Source organism: Cebus imitator, unplaced genomic scaffold (genome assembly GCF_001604975.1).
Source record: "Cebus imitator isolate Cc_AM_T3 unplaced genomic scaffold, Cebus_imitator-1.0 Scaffold675, whole genome shotgun sequence".
NCBI classification, from domain to species: Eukaryota; Metazoa; Chordata; class Mammalia; order Primates; family Cebidae; genus Cebus; species Cebus imitator.
Window position 1 is genome coordinate 511,484 of NW_016107990.1, and position 20,636 is coordinate 532,119.

Consider the following 20,636-nt stretch of genomic DNA (forward strand, 5'->3'; position numbering starts at 1 on the left):
TTTGAGATGGAGTCTTGCTCTGTTGCCAAGCTGGAGTGCAGTGGCACAATCTCGGCTCACTGCAACCTCTACTCCCCAGTTTCAAGCGATTCCCCTGCCTCAGCCTCCTGCGTAGCTGGGACTACAGGCACGCGCCACCACGCCCAGCTAATTTTTTGTATTTTAGTAGAGACAGGGTTTCACCATGTTGGCCAGGATGGTCTCCATCTCCTGACCTCATATCACTTATCTTAAAAATCCATTCTGTTTATTTTTTTGTTCTTTTTTATGGCAACACTCAAAGTATCTTAATACTCACTATCTCCATTTTCTCATCATTCTGTTTTGAACCTTTTTCAGTCAGGATTTTGACCCTACTATTCCACTAAATAGGCAATAAGTTACCAATTTATTAGAGTTTATTATAAATTATGACTTTGATTGCTTCCTGGACAATGCAAGGCTATCAGTCTTATTGCTGTTGCTTTAAAGGTAATGAGTTGATTTTTCCCTCTCCTTTATACTCAGGATTTTTCTCTTTGTTTCAGGGTATCCTCAGTTTTTCTATGATATGCTTAAGTGAGGTTTTCTTTGCATTTATCCTCTTTGGAGTTTGTAGAGCTTCTGGGAGAACTGGGCTTATACCTTTTTCTCAACTTTATCTTATGCTATCAAAGACATTAATGGGACAATTGGTGAAATTTAAGTGCTGTAATTTAAATAATAATTCTGTATCAGTGATAATTTCCTGATTTTGATAGTGGTGGTGTAACTATATAAGAGAGTGTCCTTAAAACATAAAATACATAGTGAATTATTTATTGGCAAGGGAGTATAACTGCAGATTATTCTCAGATGCTTCAGGAAAAAATGTGTGAGGGTCTGCTTGGTATTCTTTGTGTTAATTTATAACTTTTAAGTAATTTGAATTTATTTCAGAATAACAAGTAGTGGGTATCTGTTTATCTCACAGTTGGCTTGTTTACATATTGACTATGGCTGCTTCATAGAAAATGGCAAAACTGAATAGTTGTTATAGAGATGTTATGGCCTGCAAAGCCTGTGATAAAAAAATATTTTTTATCTGACCCTTTGTAGAAAATTTTTGTTGAACCTTGCTCTAGAGGATACTATAGTGACTATTTTTCTTTCTCTGAAGTCATGCTACTCATTAATTTTTTTCATTTGAGAATAATGTGTTGTTTTTTCTTCACATATTTTCCAAAAGGATAAAAATCAACCAGTGGGTGGGGAGAATCCAAAATGGAAGGCAAATAGTAACATCTCCCAGGTAAAGATGAGAACTAATTACATGATTTTGGCAAAACAGTACTTTGGCTATTGTAAGGCTAAAGATAAGAACTGTATATAAAAGCTGTAATGTAGTTAATAAATGTGTTTCTCTTAGGAGTGTGGGTTAGCAATTCTGAAATTGAACAGATAATAGATTGCAGATAATGAAAGCTGGGTTCTTATGCTAGAGAAAGAAGTTTCAGGCAAGCAAAGAGAAGGCCTGAAGTGAACCCTGTGGCATAGGATTGAAATCAATCAGTATAAACTCATGATTTTTAATATCTGTATACAAATAGATGCAGTTGTGTGTATTGTGGGTTGGGTGCATTCATGTAAGTTCCTATTATTTTTCTGTGAGTTGACTAGATGGTTTTTGTCATGTGGTGTTGCTGGGGTACTGGCATGGTAGCAGTTTTTCAGGGGCTCAGCTGGACTGGAATGCCCAAAATGGCTCACTCACACAGTGGGCAGAGGATTCTGTCTATCTTCGGGGATTTCAGCTAGGCCCTGTCAACCAGAATGCTGCCTCTACGTGTGGTCTCTCTACTTGTGGCTTGGGCTTCTCTTAGCATGACAGCTGGATTTTAAGAGTGACTACCCCAAGAAAGAGCATTCTAAGAGACTCAGGTGGAGGCTGCAAAGCTTCTGATGATCTAGTCTCAGAAGTTATGCAGTGTCCTTTCTGCCTCATTTTATTGGTCAGCCAATAAAAATGATACCAAGCCACAGAGACATATTCAAGGGGAGTGGATTACACTAGGGCATGAACATCAGCAGGTGTGGTTTACTGAGGTCAAGGGGGACATCTTTGGAGACTACCTACCATGCTTGTTAATTCATATATTATTTTTTGCTCTTACATGTTTGCTTCATTTAATTGGATTGTTAGCTCTTTGAGGACAAGCACAATACTTTGTATTTCTTTATATTCTCCTCAGTCTCTTATTTGATGCTTTTCACATAGTAATTGCCTCGTTAAATGTATTGTGCCTTAGGATTCCAGGAATGCTAAAAGTCTAGGCTGGCAAGAACTATGAGAGGGCATGGAGGCACCTACTAATTGGACTGGGATTTTGGGCTGGCCCACTGTTGAACTTGTTTCACAAAGAGGCAGGCTGCCCACACAGATTTAAGGTTTAGATAAGGAGGCTGTATCCTCATGCTTGTATGAGTGTTTTATGATCTCTTTCTTCTCATAGATACTTGGCTTATAAAAACAGATTATTTTGATATTCATCAGTGTGGAAGCAATGTCCTTTATTTTACTGGACCTGGCTCCTAGCTGTCACAGGGTCTTGGTGGGGCTGAACCTGTAGGCTAGTGTTTTTAGGCCAGGCGGGGTTGGAGCAAGCAGGAAATTACACATGTGTGTACAGTAGTTTGAGTTTTAAAAATTGCAATTTAAAATCTATCTTTTCACAACAGTTATTATTTGAATCTTAACAACTTGGAGATAAAATTATATAGCTAACAACTAAATGTTAATTTACTTTAGCAAGATCTCTAGAGAATAAAAAAAGGATTTTCCGAAATACTTTATGCTAAAGAATCTTTTCAGGGAAATACATAGCATGTTTGTAAAAACTACTCTCTTTTACTCTTGGACCTGTTGGTAAGTAAGGGATGGTGCTGATACTAGTCCACAGCAGTGTTTGTGCTCTTTAGGCCACTTTTTCAAACCTTAGATTATATTTGTTGTTGAAATAACTTATTTTTTAGAGTTGTAGAACTGATTGTTTTTAGACCTAAAAAAGACTTGTGACTTTGTTTTCTCTGCTTAACCACCTACCAAATCCTAAATTAGTTTTAAGTGTTTTCTTTGTGAGAAAAATGTGAGAAATAATGACTTTGTTAAATATATATTTTGACTAATATCTAATAATCTAATAAGTACTATCTTTTCCGTATATAGGCTTCATTCCAGCGCTCCAATAGTCATGACAAAGTAAGGAGAATAGTTGCAGAGGAGGGTCGTACAGCAAGAAACCTGATAGCTTGGAGTGTTCCACTAGAAAACAAAGATGATGATGGTATGTATTTAAAAAATTAGTTTCATTTTTGTTGTAAATAAGAAGGATGTACTTAGTCCTAAATAGATAGACTGAAAACTGTTTGCAATTAGACCTCTTGGACTGATTAGTATATGTTAAGTAAGAAATAATTTTTTATTGCTTTTATACACACATGGCTTTATAAAAGCCTTATTGTTAGTTTTACTTTTTCAGATAGTAATGAAATTTGAAATTGGGTTTGTTGTGTTATTATGACTCACAGATTAGGGCTTTTTAAAGTGATAAGAGATTTAGTGATATGATTAGGCTTTGTCTCTCCTACCCAAATCTCACCTTGAATTATAATCCCCATAATCCCTATGTGTCAAGGGAGAGATCAGGTGGAGGTAATTGGATCATGGGGCTGGTTTCTCTCATGCTGTTCTCTTGATAGTGAGTGAGCTCTCATGAGATCTGATGGTTTTAACAGGGACTCTCTCCCCTTCACTTGGCACTTCTCCTTCCTGCTGCCTTGTAAAGAAGGCGCCTTGCTTGCCCTTCTCCTTCCACCATGATTGCAAGTTTCCTGAGGTCTCCTCAGCCATGCTGTACTATGAACTCTTTCCTTTATAAATTACCCAGTCTCAGGCAGTTCTTTATAAGCAGCATGGAAATGGACATTTAGGTTTTTTCTTTTATTAAATTCTTATAAAAATAAAAAGAGGTTTTTAAAAAATCATCATATTTGCCATAGTTAGGTACAATTTAATGTGATACTTTAAAAAATAGAAGTTTTTTTTAGTTCTCTTTATTATTATTTGAACTAGAAAAAAAAAATCTTCTCTCCCCTCCCTTTAATGGCTAGAGGCAGTGTGAGGCCCCTGTTTCTGGGAATGTTGCAGATTGGTTAGAGATACAGAGGACGGGAGGTCTCACTCTCTTTGAAATTTGTTACAGGAGACCTCACTTTGAAATTTTCTGAGGGCTTGTAGAATATTCCTCACAGTTGGGTTTGTCTGATGTCTTTTCATGACTAGATTCAGGTATGTGTTTTTAGTAGGAATTCTATAGAAATGATGTGTCCTTTTCAGTTATCAGAGGAGGTTCATGGTAACTGTCTCGTTACTAGCTAAGCTTAATCAGCTACTTAAAGTGGTGTCTGCCAAATTTCTCTACTGTAAAATAACTAATTTTTTCCTATGTAACGATGAATAATTTGCAATAAGATAGTTTGAAATTACGAAAATGCCCTGTTTTTTTGTTGAAACAGTATACTCACTGCTTATCTATTGATAATCCTTGGTTATGTTATTCCTCTGGTGGTTGCAAAGTGGTGATTTGTTAACTCCATCATTCCTTCTGCATTTGTTAGCCTTCTAATGTGAGGAAGAGCTTTACTATCTCCTCTTTATTTTGATGTATGTATGTATTTATATTGTCAGTTTGTGTGGACTCATGGCTTCTTATGGTATTTAATGAACTACAATTACTCTGTTTTGATGCTCAAATTGTTCTGGATTTGTTAAGTGAGAGATGCTTTAACTTGGCTCTTGTTCCTTTTGACGTGTTCTAATCATGTTTCCATTCTTTGAGAACATCTTTATACAAGGCGTTTCAAACTAAACAAGCATTCACCTATTTTTTTCTCTTAAATTTATATTTAAATTTTATTTAAAATTTTCTTAAAAATTTTGAAAAATCTTGAACTTCTTTACATTTGGTCCTCTGATCCATTTGTAATCTATTCTTACATATAGCGTATGGTGTGGATCTAATTTTATCTTTTTCCTTAGAGCTAACAAGTTGCCTTATTATAAAGTTTATCTTTGCCCCAGTTATTTCACATTCTACCTTTCCGTAGAATGAATTTCCATATGTAATTGTATTCCATTCTGCTAGTTTGTTTACCTAATTCATGAGTGAATGCCATACTATTTTGATTATGGAAGCAATTATAGTATTTTAAAATGCCTGCTTGGACCTGTCTTCCTCTGTAGCTTTTCTTTCTCAGTTTTTCTAGCCATTTTTAGAGAGCAGTCACTTTGAATCACAAAAACTATCAAATAAAGGGGAAAATTGGATTTGTCTTTTGAAATTCAGCTTCTTAACAGCTAATTTTTCCACAAGGAGATTACTATTACTTTATTTCTTTGATAAAAGTACATATCAACATGATTCATTGCAAAAGTAAAACCAAAAATATTTTGTGGTTGCTATATATTATAAATATTTTTATATGAAATTGTATTCTCTCATTTTCTATGGGTTATTCTGAACACAAAATAGTACAAAGGTGTTTCTATTAAAGTTTCTATTCAAAAACCATAAAAGGAAAGAAAATATAATAAACATCTGTACATAACCTGATTTTTCATATAAGAACATAAATAATTGGCTAGTACAGTTTTAAAGCTTCATTTGTGACTATTGTAACTAATAAAACTGTAAGCACAGGCCGGCACGGTGGCTCACACCTGTAATCCTTGCACTTTGGGAGGCCGAAGTGGGTGGATTGTCTGAGCTCAGGAGTTTGAGACCAGCCTGGACAACCCTGTATCTACTAAAATACAAAAAAAATTATCCGAGTGTGGTGGCGGGCGCCTGTAATCCCAGCTACTGTGGAGGCTGAGACAGGAGAATAGCTTGAACCTGGGGGGCAAATGTTGCAGTGAGTTGAGATCATGCCACTGCACTCCAGCCTAGGTGACAGAGTAAGACTCCGTCTCAAAACAAACAAACAAAAACCTGTAAGCACAGATAATTAGAACTTTCTAAATATCTGTAGCAATGATGACAAAAGAAGAAGGTTAACATTTATAATTTTTATGGAATATTTTATATTGTCAAAACTTTGCCATATATAGGAAAAAAAGTTTTTAATAGCAACTTGTTCTTGTTTTATGACTACAATATACACTTAGGTGTTTCTGAGGAAAATTCCACTTTTTTAAAAGTTCCCTGCTTCATATTATTTCTGTTTCTAAGCTGATTTTTCTGGTGGATATTCTAAAAGCCTGCTGGTACACTGCAGCTTGTGCCTATTCTAAGCTGGTTTTTCTGCTGGATAGTCTAAGAAAACTTGCTGGTACATTGTTCTATATAATAAAAGGATAAAGAATGTGGCTCTTCAGGTTAGTGTAGCATTCTATCCCCTTTAACCCTGGTGGAACACCAGGGTATCCCACTTAAGTCAAGTTGATAGTTAGGTACCTGTGTGTTGTGGCTCATGTAACTTATGCTGCTTCAGGGGACCTGGGCCCAAAATTATTTTGCAGAAAGGAAAATTATTCTGTTATACATTATAGAATTTTATTCCTGTTTTGAGACGCTGGCGAGGTTGCAGAGAAAAAGGAACACTTACACCTTGCTGGTGAGGATGTAAATTAGTTTGGCCATTGTGGAACGCATTTTGGTGATTGCTTAAAGAGTTAAAACCAGAATGACCATTTGACCCAGCAATCTAATTATTGGGTATATTCTCAAAGAATATAAATTGTTCTACCATAAGGACACCTGTACATGTATGTCCATCACAGCATTACTTACAGTAGCAAAAACATGGAATCAACCTAAACGCCCATCAACAGTAGACTAGATAAAGAAAATGTGGTACATATATACACCAGACACCATGGACTACTATGTAGCCATAAAAAGAATGAATCATGTTCTTTGTAGCAACATGGATGGAGCTGGAGATCATTATCCTAAGTGAACTAATGCAGGAACAGAAAACCAAATACTGTGTGTTCTCACTTATAAGTGGGAAGTAAACATTAAGTACGTGCACAAGGACACAAAAAAGGGACCAAAGACTCCAGGGCCTACTTGAGGGTAGCGGGTGGGAGGAGAGTGAGGATTGAAAAACTACCTATGGCTGGGCGTGGTGGCTCACGCCTCTAATCCCAGTACTTTGGGAGGCCGAGGAGGGTGGATCACGAGGTCAAGAGATGGAGACCATCCTGGCCAACATGGTGAAACCCTGTTTCTACTAAAAAATACAAAAATTAGCTGGGTATGGTGGTGCACGCCTGTAGTCCCAGCTACTCGGGAGGCTGAGGCAGGAGAATTGCTTGAACCTGGGAGGCGGAGGTTGCAGTAAACTGAGATCGCACCACTGCACTCCAGCCTGGCACCCGGCGATGGAGCAAGACTGTCTCAAAAAAAAAAGAAAAAAGAAAAACTACCTATTAGGTTCTTTTACGCTAATCACCTGGGCAATGAAATAATCTGTGCACCAAACCCCTGTGAAATGTAATTTGCCTGTATAACAAAGCTGCACATGTACCCCTGGACCTAAAGTAAAAGTTAAAAAAAAGAATTTTATTTCTATTTTGAAGTGCTTTTGAGAATAGTAATTACAAAACAGTAAGTTGATATCTTTCTTACAAAGAAGAATGAGAAAATACAAAGACTTGAAATCTCACTTTTCACAATGAAATTTTGCATTTCATATATCAGATAAACTAAAATATTGGGGTTTTATATGGTAAAACATATAATCTTCATTTTATTGTTGAAATAAAATTTGAACTTAAAGAACTATTTCCAGATTTGTATACAAGTTAAGGAGTACCAGTAACTGGACCTTGTTTTTAAGTTGTCAGAGTATCTGACTTCTTTAAGAAGTTGATTTACTCCTGTTCAGAGAAATGTATTTGATAATAGCAGTCTCTGGGACTTTGGAAATTTGTTGTTTTAATTATATCGGTTTATATTAACCATGAACAGACCATACTATACTGTGGTCTCTGGAAGGAGATTAAATGTTAGTATGCCTGAATGATTTGTGTAGCTTAGTATTATATTATCTAATTACCTATGGTTCAATTTTGTGTTATCTATCATTCTGTATGTCTACATATTTATTTATTTTTTTCTTGCCTTGAAGGAAAACCTAAATGTCAAACTGGTGGAAAATCTAAGAGGACAGTTCAAGGCACTCATAAAGCTACTAAACAAGTATGGTAAAAATATATAACATTTTTACTTATTTACTTTTAATTTCAATTTCTCTATGTCTTATAAATTATGAAAATCTTATTTTGCAGGATTTGAATATTTAAATAAAAATTTGATGTACTTTTTAAAAGAAATGTATATATAGTAATCAGTGTGACTTACTTGTACTAAATACGTTATAGATAATTAATTTATTTGGTTCTTGTAAACTTTGATGTAAGCATTACAGTTATCCTCACTTACAGTGAAGTTTTATTACAAAGAGAAACTGAGGCAGAGAGAGGGCATGTAACTGGCTAGTAAGTGACAGAGCCAGGGTTTGAACCCAGGCAGTTAATTTCTTTTCTTTTCTTTTCTTTCTCTCTCTTCTTTCCCTCCCTCCCTCCCTCCCTCCCTCCCTCCCTCCCTCCCTCCTTTCTTTCTTTTTCTCTTTTCTTTTCTTTTCTTTTCTTTTCTTTTCTTTTCTTTTCTTTTCTTTTCTTTTCTTTTCTTTACTTTTCTTTCTTTTTTCTTTATTTCTTTCTTTTTTCTTTAACTTTTTTTTTTCTTTGAGACAGTGTCATCCTGTTTCCCAGGCTGGAGCACAGTGGCATGATCTTGGCTCACTGAACCCTCTTCTTCCTGGGGTTCAAGCAGTTCTAGTGCCTCAGCCACCCCAGTAGCTGGGACTACAGGCATGTGCCACCACGCCTGGCTAATTTTTGTATTTTTAGTAGAGATGGGGCTTCACCATGTTGGCCGGGCTGGTCCCGAACTCCTGGCCTACTGTGATCTGCCCGCCTTGGCTTCCCAACATGCTGGGATTATAGGCAGAAACCACTGCATCCAGCCCCAGGCACTTAATTTCCACAATTTATGCTCCTAACTCCTCTTCTGCATCTTCCATGTTTGCCAGTTCTTTTATGATTTTCTTGATATAATGATGCCTTTATGTTGTAGGCTAGTAAAAATGTTTTGACTCTAAAAATTTTAAATTGCTCTACTAGAATTTTAGAGAACACAAGCCTACTTTATTTTTTTAAAGTGTTTAGCATAATTATAGTTAGCTCTTTAATCATAGCTATTTTCTCTGAACTTTTCATATGTGTTATTATTTTGGTAATTTGATTTTTTGAGATAAGGTCTCACTGTTGCCCAGGCTGAGCACAGTGGCACGATCACAGGTCACTGCAGCCTTGACCTCCTGGGCTCAAGTGATTCTCCCACCTCAGCCCTCCAGAGTGGCTGGGACCACAGGTGTGCACCATTGTGCCTAATTTTTGATTTTTTGGACAATTATTTTGATATTTTTAAGTATACTAGTATGTATTAGGTTAGATAAAACTTAATATGAGAAAAACATGGACTTCTAATCATGGTATCACTGAGTTCACAAAGAATCCTTCACCCACACACACAAAGGCATCAATGATTTTATATACATATATAATGTATAATATCTATTTTCAATACACTATATATAATAAAGGTTAAAAAGATATACATATGTGTATGTTTTTAATAAATATACAGCTATAAAATATACATATATACTTATATATGCACATATATACACACACATACATTTCTTATATATGTATATGTATTTTAGGTTCAGGGCTACATGTACAGGCTTGTTATATAGGTAAACTTGTTTCACGGGGGTTTGTTGTACAGGTTATTTTGTTACGCAGGTACTAAGCATAGTACCCAATAGTTATTTTTTCTCTTCCTCTTTTTCCTCCCACCCTCAAAGAGGACCCACTGTTTGCTGTTCCCCTCTTTGTGTTCACGGGTTCTTATGATTTAGCTCTTATAAATGAGAACATGCAGTATTTGGTTTTCTGTTTCTGTGATAGTTTGCTAAGGATAGTGGCCTCCAGCTCCATCTGTGTTCCAGCAAAATATATAATCTCGTTCTTTTTTATGGCTATGTAGTATTCCATGGTATATATGTACTAAATTTTCTTATCCAATCTGTCATTGATGGGCATTTAGGTTGATTCCATGTCTTTGCTATTGTGAATAGTGCTGCAATGAACGTTCAAGTGCATGTGTCTTTATGGTAAAATGCTTTATATTCCTCTGGGCATATACCCAGTAATGGGATTGCTGAGTTGAATGGTATTTCTGTTTTTAGCTGTTTGAGGAATTGCCATGCTGATTTCCGTGATGGCTGAACTAATTTACACTCCCGGCGGTAGTGTATAAGTATTCTCTTATCTCCACAACCTCACCAAGATCTGTTATTTTTTGACTTTTTAATGGTAGCCATTCTGACTGGTATGAAATGGTATCTCATTGTGATTTTGATTTCCATTTCTCTATTGAACAGTGATAATGAGCTTTTTTTCATATGCTTATTGCCGACATGTATGACTTCTTTAGAAAAGTGTTCACATTCTTTGCCTACTTTTTAATAGGCTTGTTTGTTTTTATTTTGTAAATTCATTTACATTTATTATAGATGCCAGATGTTAAACCTTTGTCAGATGCATAGTTTACAAAAATTTTCTCCCATTCTGTAAGTTGTTTGCTTTTTTTTTTTTTTTAGAATTTTAAAGATGTTTTCTACCTTTACTTATATCGTTTCTTGTAGAAATTTTGCTGTCACTATTATCTTTATTCTTTTGCATATATAGTACCTTTTTTTTGCTGTGCAGAAGCTCTTAAGTTTAATTAGATCCCATATGTCAAATTTTGCTTTTGTGTAAATTGCTTTTGGTGTCTTTGTAAAGAAGTCTTTGCATGTTCCTATGTCCAGAATGGTACAGCTGGTTGTGTTCCAGGGTTTTTATAGTTTTGGGTTTTACATTTAAATCTTTAATCCATCTTGAGTTGCTTTTTGTATATGGTGTTTCAGTCTTTGCAGATGGCTTCCCATTTGCAGAAGAGAATGCCATTTATTGAATAGAGTCCTTTCCCTATACCTTGTTTTTGTCAGCTTTGTCAAAGATCAGATCGTTGTAGGGGTGTGGCCTTATTTCTGGGGTCTCTTTGTTTGTTTTTTTGTGTCTTGTTTTTGTACCAGTACCATGCCGTTTTGGTTACTGTAGCCTTATAGTTTGAAGTTGGGTAGTGTTGATGCCTCTAAGTTTGTTTTTTTTTTTTTAGTTCTACATGAATTTTAAATAGTTTTATTTTTCGTTCTGTGAAGAATGTCATTGGTAATTTGTTAAGAATAGTGTTGAATCTATAAATTGCTTTGGGCAGTATGGCCATTTTAATGATATTGATGCTTCCTATTCATGAGCATGGGATGTTTTTTCATTTGTTTATGTCATCTCTGATTTCTTTGAGCAGTGTTTTGTAATTCTTCTTGTGGTGATGTTTCACCTCCCTGGTTAGCTGTATTTCTAGGTATTTTATTCTTTTTTCTCGCAATTTTGAATTGGATCGGATTCCTGATTTGGCTCTTGGCTTGGCTGTTGTTGTGTATAAGAATGCTAATGATTTTTGTACAGTGATTTTGTATCCTGAAACTTTGCTGAAGTTCTTTATCAGCTAAAGGAACTTTTGTGCTGAGACTATGGGTTTTCTAGATACATAGAATCAAGTAATCTGCAAAAGGATGTTTTGACTTCCTCCCTTCCTATTTGGATGCCCTTTATTTCTCTCTCTTGCCTGATGGCTCTTGCCAGGACTTCCAATACTGTATTGAATAGGAGTGGTGAGAGAGGGCATCTTTGTCTTGGACCAGTTTTCAAGGGGAATGCTTCCTGCTTTTCCCCATTCAGTATGGTGTTGGATGTGGCTTTGTCATAGATGACTCTTACTATTTTGAGGTATCTTCCTTTAATACTTAATTTATTGAGAGTTTTTAGCATGAAGATATGTTGAATTTTATTGAAAGCTTTTTCTGCATCCATTGAGATAATTATATGGTTTTTTTCTTTAGTTCTGTTTATGTGATGAATCATATTTATTGATTTGCCTATGTTGAAGTAACCTTGCATCCCAGGGATGAAGCCTACTTGATTATGGTGGATTAGCTTTTTAATGTGCTGCTGAATTTGATTTGCAAGTATTTTGTTGAGGATTTTTGCATCAATATTCATCAAAGATATTGGCCTGAAGTTTGTTTTTCTGTTGTGTCTCTGCCAGATTTTGGTATCAGGATGATACTGGCTTCATAGAATGAGTTGGGGAGGAGTTCTTTCTTCTCAATTTTTTGGAATAGTTTTGATAGGAATGGTACCAGCTTTTCTTTGTATATCTGGTAGAATTTGGCTGTGAATTCTTCTGGTACTAGACCTTTTTTGGTTGATAGGCTACTTATTAATGATTCCATTTCAGAGCTTATTATTGGTCCATTTAGGGAATCAGTTTGTTCCTGGTTCAGTCTTGGGAGGGAGTATGTGTCCAGGAATTTATCCATATCTTCTAGGTTTTCTAGTTTGTATGCATAGAGGTGTTCATAGTGGTTTCTGATGGTTATTTTTATTTCTGTGGGGTCAGTGGTAATATCCCTTTTGTCATTTCTAATTGTGTTTATTTGGATATTCTCTCTTGTCTTCTTTATTAGTCTAGCTAGTGGCCTATCTTATTAATTTTTTTAAAGAACCAACTCCTGGATTTGTTAATCTTTTGAATGATTTTTCATGTCTTGATTTCCTTTGGCTCATCTCTGATTTTGGTTATCATGTCTTCTGCTAGTTTTGGGGTTGATTTGCTCTTGCTTCTGTAATTGTCTTAGTTGTGATGTTAGATTGTTAATTTGAGATCTTACCAACTTTTTGGTGTGGGTGTTTAGCGCTATGAATTTCCCTCTTAACACTACCTTAGCTGCATCCCAGAGATTCTGGTATGTTGTGTCTTTGTTCTCATTAGTTTCAGAGAACTTCTTGATTTCTGCCTTCATTTCATTATTTACCCCAAATTATTTCAAGAGCATCTTGTTTAATTTCCATGTAATTGCATGGTTTTGAGTGATTTTCTTAGTTTTGACTTTTATTTTTATTACATTATGGTCTGAAAGTGTGTTTTGGGAAAGAACTCTTTATTCAATAAATGGTGCTGAGATAACTGGATAGCCATATGCGGAAGATTGAAACTAGGCCCCTTCCTTACACTATATACAAAAATCTACTCAAGATGGATTAAAGACTTAAATGTAAAACCCAAAGCTATACATAGATACATAGAATCGAGGTACATAGAATAGTCATCAGCAAATGGATATTTTGACTTCCTCTCTTCCTATGTGGATGCCTTTATTTCTTTCTGGTATTATGATTTTGGTTCTTTTTGCATCTGCTGAGGGTTGTTTTATGCCCAAATATGTATTTGATTTTAGAGTATGTGCCATGTGGCAATGAGAATAATGTATATTCTGTTGTTTTTGGCTGGAGAGTTCTGTAGAGATCTGTCAGATCCATTTGGTACAATGTTAAGTTCAGGTCCTGAATAGCTTTGTTAATTTTCTGCCTCGATCTAATACTGCCAGTGGAGTATTGAGGTCTTCCAGTCTTATTGTGTGGGAGTCTCTTTGTAGGTCTTTAAGAAGTTGCTTTATGAATCTGGGTGCTCCTGGGTTGGGTGCATATATATTTAATATAGTTAGGTCTTGTTGAATTGAATCCTTTATCATTACATAATGCCCTTTTTTTGGTCTTTTTTGATTTTTGTTGGCTCAAAGTTTATTTTGTCTGAAGTTAGGATTATAACACTTCCTTTTTTTCTGATTTGCGTTTGCTTGGTGAATTTCCCACCATCTCTTTATTTGAGCCTATGGGTGTCTTTATGTGTGATGTGGGTCTCTTGAAGACAACATACCATTAGGTCTTGCTTTTTTATTCAACTTGCCACTCTGTGCCTTTTAAGTGGGGCATTTAGCCCATTTACATCCAAGGTTAGTGATATGTGTGGATTTGATCTTATCACATTGTTGTTAGCCAGTTATTATGCTGGCGTGTTTGTGTGGTCGCTTTATAGTGTCCCTGGTCTGCGTTTTTGAATTGGTTGGTAGCAGTCCTTCCTTTCTATATTTTGTGCTGCTTTCAAGATCTCTTGTAAGTCAGGACTGGTCATGATAAACTCTCTCAACATTTGCTTATCTGAAAAGGATCTTATTTCTCCTTTGCTTAGGAGGCTTAGTTTGACTGGATATGAAATTCTTGGTTGAAGATTTTTTTTTCCTTTAAAAATGTTGAAGATAGGTCTTCATTCTCTTCTGGCTTGTAGTTGAGAAGTCTGCTGTTAGCTTTATGAGGTTCCCTTTGTAGGTTACCTGCCCTTTCTCTCTGTTAAAGCTGCCTTTAACATTTTTTCTTTCATTTCAACCTTGGAAAATCTGATGATTATATGTCTTGGGGGGATGATCTTCTTGTGTAGAATCTTGCAGAGGTTCTCTGTATTTCCTGAATTTGACTGTTGGCCTCTCTATCAAGGTTGGGAAAGTTTTCATGGATACTATTCTGAAGTATTTTTTCAAGTTGTTTGTTTTCTCCCCATCCTTTTCAGGGATGCCGGTGATTAATAGATTTGACCTCTTTACATAATCCCGTATTTCTTAGAGGTTTGTTCATTCCTTTTTTTTTTTTTATTTTTATTGTTGGTCTTATTTCAGAAACTGAGTCTTCAAGTTCTGAGATTCTTTCCTCAGCTTGGTCTATTCTGTTAATACTTGTGATTACATTGTGAAATTATTATAGTGTGTTTTTTAGCCCTGTCATATCTGTTAGGTTCTTTCTTATACTGGCTATTTCATTTTTTAGTTCCTGTATTTTATAGTGATTCTTAGTTTCCTTGGATTGGGTTTTGTCCTTCTCCTGAATCTCAGTGATCTTTGTTCCTATCCATATATATATATGTATGTATACAGACACCCCCCTCCCCCCCCACACACACACACACATATATATTTTTTTGAGACAGAGTCTTGCTCTTTCACTCAGGCTGGAATATAGTGGCGCAATCTCTGCTCACTGCAACCTCCATCTCTTGGGTTCAAGTGATTCTCCCACCTCAACCTCCCAAATAGCTGGGATTACAGACACCCACCATCATGCCCAGCTAATTTTTGTATTTTTGTAGAGATGGGGTTTCACTGTGTTAGCCAGGCTGGTCTTGAACTCGTGACCTTGGATGACCCACCACCCTCGGCCTCCCAAAGTGCTGGGATTACAGGCTCCATTCATATTCTGAATTCTATTTCTGTCATTTCAGCCAGCTCAGCCTGGTTAAAAACCCTTATTAGAGAACTGATGTCATTTGAAGACATATGACACCTTGGCCATTTGAGTTACTGGAGTTCTTACATTGGTTCTTTCTTTTCTCTGAGTGTGGGTGTTTCTTTAACTGTAGTGTAGTTTGAGTAGAGTTAATAGACTTCTTTTCTGGATGTTTTCACAGGACCAAAGCTTTGTGCAAGGTCTTTGTTGCTGACTTCTTTTGTTTGATTTCACGGGGATGGGTATTGTTAACCATGTGGTTTGGCTCCGTGTTTCCACCCAAATCTCACCTTGAATTGTAATCCTCATAATTCCCACATGTCAAGGGCAGGACCAGGAGGAGGTGATTGGATCGTGGTGGTGGTTTCTCCCATGCTGTTCTTGTGATAGTGAGTGGGTCTCACGAGACCTGATGGGTTTATATGCTTCTGGTGTTTCCCCTGCTGGCACTCACTCTGTCCTGCCACTCTGTGAAGAAGTTTCCTGTTTCTCCTTTGCCCTTGCCATGATTGTAAGTTTCCTGAGGTCTCTCCAGCCATGTGAAACTGTGAGTCAATTAAACCTCCTTCCTTTATAAGTTATCCAGTCTTGGGTATTTCTTTGTAGCAGTGTGAGAACAGACTAATATGGGAGTGTGTTTTTGGTGTTGAAGCTTTGTGATGTGATCCAGTAGGTGGTGCATAAGTGTATTGGTCAGTCGATAGGTTCTTCCTTGGTCGGGTGGTTTCCTCGCAGTTGTAACTGTGCTCCCTGTCAATGCTCTCAAAGTGTGGGCTCCTCTCCCACTGCTTTAGATTGTGGCTTAACACTCCCAGGCTGCCCATTGCAGCTCTGGGATGATCTCAGGGTTTCTGTTTCCTCCCCAACTTGGAGCCAGGAGAGGAAGAGACTTTAGCAGTGGCATCACAGGATGATGGTTCTGTGCTGTGGGCCCAGGCTAGGAGTTCCCTGTCTGTTGATGAGCAGGGGGGTGGGTGGGAGACAGAGTGGCCTTCTCTCCTTGTGTTGACTGCGGTTTGTCGAAGATGTGGATAAGGTACTTTGGGTGTTTGTTCCTTTGTTAGTCTGAGGGTAGCAAGGACTGTTCCGTGGCAGAGGTAGTGGCAGAGAGGCTTTTGGTTGCTCCTGGGGGCTCCACCTCCAAGAAATGTGGAGCCACTGTTACTGAGGGTGTTTAGCCAGTGGGATGGGGCAGCTGCACTGCTGGTATGACCTTGGGGTTCCACTTGTTGGGGAGCAGGAAGTTGAAGGCTCACAGGGAGGAGAGGTTGGTCTCTTCTCCATATGGTGGCTGTGGTGTACTACGGTAAGCTTGGGTGTAGCCCTCAGGCTCTTTGTTTCTGTCGCAGACCAAGGGCAGCAGGGATAGCACTGTTACTGTGGCACTGGCAGAGGTGCTGTCGTATGCCTTTGGGAGCCTCTTCCCAGGGAAACTCCATGTCACTACCAGTGTGTATGCTCAGCTATGACTGGGGCGACTATTCTGCATTCATGAGCCGTGGGCCCTGACTAGTGAAGGCTGTGGGGGTCCTAGGGAAGAGGGGCTGCACTCCTCTCTGTATGGTGGCTGTGGTGTGCTAGAGGTGCCAGGTAGGCCCTTTTTTACCCCCCAGTCCAAGAGCTGTTAGGGCTGTACCACTCCAACTGTAGTGGCGGAGAGGTTGTGGCTTGACTCTGGGATTTCCTCTTTGGAGAAATGCTGGGCTGTCTCTGCTTGCAGTGATTAGGTGGGGGCAGGGTGGTTGTGCTGGAGTCCCAGGTCAGGTGGCCCTGCCCCATGAGGAGAAGTGACATCTGAGATCTGTGTGAACAGTACAGCCGCCTTTCTGCGAGGTGGTTGCTCTGTGCTAGGGGTCTGGACCAGCTCCTGGTCTCCCACAAATTCTTTCCAGCCTGGAGACAGCAAGGGCAAGGGTTGCCACCTTCTTCACAAGGTGGCAGGAAGAACTGCTGAGCGAAGCAGGGAAGAGCACCTTAAAAAATCCATCAGATCTTGTGAGAACTCATTATCATGAGAACAGGATGCGGAAAACCGCCTCCATGATTCAGTTAGCACTTGGTCTCTCCCTTTACACATGGGGATTATGGAGATTATAATTCAAGATGAGATTTGGGTTGGGACAGAAAGCCTAACCGTATGAATCTCCCACGGATATCAAAATCTTTGGATGTTCAAGTCCCTTATATAAAATGGTGTAGTATTTGCATATAACCTATGCATATCCTCCCATAGACGTTAAATCATCTTTAGATTGCTTGTAATACCTACTGCAATGTAAATGTTATATAAATAGTTGTTAAACTATATTGTTTAGGGAATAATGACAGGAAAAAAGTCCATACATGTTCAGTACAGATGATGCTTTTTATTTCTAGAATAGTTTTGTAGTTGATTGAATCCATGGATATTGAACCCATGGATATGGTGGGCTGGCTGTATAGTTCTGTATATATTGTTATTGTCGTAGTTATCAGCAAAGTAATGGAAGAAAGCTTTGCTTTGGAACAGATGCCAGTTGAAAGGGAATTCGAATTTGGTTAATCCAAGAAGGGAATATTTCCATGCTAATTAAATCATTTACCATTTAGTACTGGAAAGAACTTGGAGAGCAATTGAGGTACAGGTTTTGTGGGCTGTTGAAAATATCTTTAAAGTTTAACGCTTTAGTGTTGACAAAGAGATGACTTTTCCCATCTTCATTGATGGGCCTAGATTTGCTATTTTTTATTTGCTGTATATGCCAACAGTAGTCTGGATGGGGAACTAGAGAGGGAGAGGGAGGATGAGCAGCTTCATCTGGAACTCTTGAGAGAGAGAGAGAGAGAGAGAGAGAGAGTGAGTGTGTGTGTGTGTGTGTGTGTGTGTATGTGTGTGTGTATGTGTATTTTCTCTACTCTGGGGCTCTACTATTAAAAAGAAAAGAACAAAGAAGAAAAACCCAGACAAATGATGTGAGATTGTTTGTTGGTCCAAGTGTAGGTTAGCATTTCATTTCATTATTTATTTTATTTTATTATTTTAGTTTAAGTAACTACATAGTGATAAGCAGCTCCTTTGTGTTTCTAGTGAGAAGGTTTAGGTTTGAGTTTTTAATTTAGGTCTTACTATCAGTAAATTGCATGCTCGGGGTTTTGGTGGAATGATCCTGTGGTGTGTTCTGTAAAAGTACAGACTATACTTTCTCTACTTTCAAAGTCTGCCTCAGGAAGTGAAGAAATAATGGGTCATGAGAACACTAAAGTTATATTATTTGGTGAGTCTGCTTTGGCTGTAGCTGGAGCTTGGTTTTATTCTTTCTGTTTTCTTCTCTAGTAAGTTATTTCTTATCTATATGTTAAATTTTACATTTAGAGGAAAAATAGTTTAAGAAAATAAAATAACATAGCTATAATACATGGCATTTCTAGATGAAAACAATATATGCAGTTGTTATTTGTGAATATATTTAAATGTGCCATGCATACATTCTAGTAAATCATGAATAACTGGAGTGCTCCAGTTTTGCTGACATTCTCTTCACTGTTAAAGTCATCCCAATCTTTATTAAGACATGTCTGAAATAAAAGTTGACTTCACAAATCTGTTCCTTTTAAGGTGAGAAACTTGTTTTGATGAACTCACATGTGATATAAGCAGAAAATAAGAATGTCTTATTTTTAAGTATTTATGTTAAAAATGTACTTATATGAAAATCCAGTCCCTGGAAGTCCTTTTATTTATTTCTCTTCATGTTTTATTTTATTTCACCAGAGTACTGCAGTGGACTGTAAAATAACATCATCTACAGCCGGAGATAAACACTTTGACAAAAGTCCCACTAAAACAAGGCACCCTCGGAAAATTGATCTAAGAGCTCGATACTGGGCATTTCTTTTTGATAATCTTCGCCGAGCAGTAGATGAAATCTACGTAACTTGCGAATCAGATCAGAGTGTGGTTGAATGTAAGGTAAGGTTTGCTCTGAGGCCTTGTAATCCATTTGAACTCAGATTCTTGAATTTTTGCTCTGCATCTGACTTGATCTTTTTTTTTTTTTTTTTTTTTTTTGAGGCAGAGTTTTGCTTTGTTGCCCAGGCTAGAGTGCAGTGGCATGATCTTGGCTCACTACATTCTCGGCCTCCCAACTGATTCTCCTGCCTTAGTCTCCTGAATAGCTGGGGTTTCAGGCAGATGCCACCACACCTGGCTAATTTTTGTACTTGTAGTAGAGATGGGGTTTTGCTGTGTTGGCCAGGCTGGTCTCAAACTCCTGACCTGAAGTGATCTACCCACCTCGGCCTCCCAGAGTGCTGGGATTACAGGTGTGAGGCACCATGCCTGGCCCTGACTGGATCAATTATCTCACTATGTCTAGTTTTAATAAATTCTGTGTGCTTTCATTTCATTACCTCTTATGAAAAATTGTTCTTTTGATCCATACACGAACATCAGCATTATGCTTCAGGTTTTCTTGATTTTGAAGATTTTTTTGTATTAACTAATTATGTATTTTATATTCTGTGAAGGATTTGGTAGAAAGCTGTCTTGATACATAGTTTTGGACAGGGAATCAAAGGGTTGGACACATACATATTGTTTTAAAAATCCTTACCTGTATTCTTCATTGGTGCTGTAGATGGCACTAGTGAGATTTCACATTCTTTGGTTTCATGTTTAATGTCTTTAATTGGACATTACTCCCTTTCCATTGAGATACTTATCACTCTCCTAATTCACTTTGGTCAGGGAAAAGTGAGATTGATGGCTAACCATAAACAATCCTGGGTGGGATTGGGATGTCATTGTAAGGTGTGTTTTCTAATTTTAGGTAATCTTATGTTTGTAATAGGATATTAAACAGACACACGGTGTAGAGTGTCTCTAAAAAGCCTGGCCTTTTAGTAAGTAGAGACTGTATACCATATTATTTTTTACTGAATAAAACTATTTTGAGGAAAACCAGAGTGATACATGTTTACAGAACTATTAAAGAGATAACTTCTGTTTTTATGGTGAACATGGTTGAAAACCCTGGAATTCATTATTTAACCTTTGAAATATATGAGGGGTCAAAGAAGAGTTACATGTTGAGACAGCAGCTATGTTTCCTCTTAAATTGGAAACAGTCAAAATAGGTTTTAGACTAGCTTAAAAATATTAGTTATTAAAAGCAGGTTTCAAAATGAACAGTAGTTGAAAACATCTAAATATATGTTATGTGGTTGTTACACTTAAATACTGTTACTATCAGCATGTAAAAACTTTTTTTTTTTTTTTTTT

The 20,636-nt window shown here is 37.3% G+C and overlaps 1 protein-coding gene across 13 annotated transcripts in view; it reads left to right on the top strand.

The window, feature by feature from the left end:
- The window catches only part of LOC108295996 (S phase cyclin A-associated protein in the endoplasmic reticulum), a 232,553-nt gene that overhangs the window by 43,941 nt on the left and 167,976 nt on the right, over nt 1-20,636 (top strand). For 10 of the 13 annotated variants that reach the window (XM_017518368.2, XM_017518364.2, XM_017518366.2 and 7 more), the window contains 3 exons: nt 3,185-3,302; nt 8,155-8,225; nt 19,128-19,325. In XM_017518368.2, the coding sequence (XP_017373857.1) occupies nt 3,185-3,302; nt 8,155-8,225; nt 19,128-19,325 (387 nt within the window). Of the gene's footprint in view, nt 1-1,207; nt 1,271-3,184; nt 3,303-8,154; nt 8,226-19,127; nt 19,326-20,636 lie in introns of all 13 variants that reach the window. The other 3 variants (XM_017518373.2, XM_017518374.2, XM_017518367.2) reach the window with 2 other exon arrangements.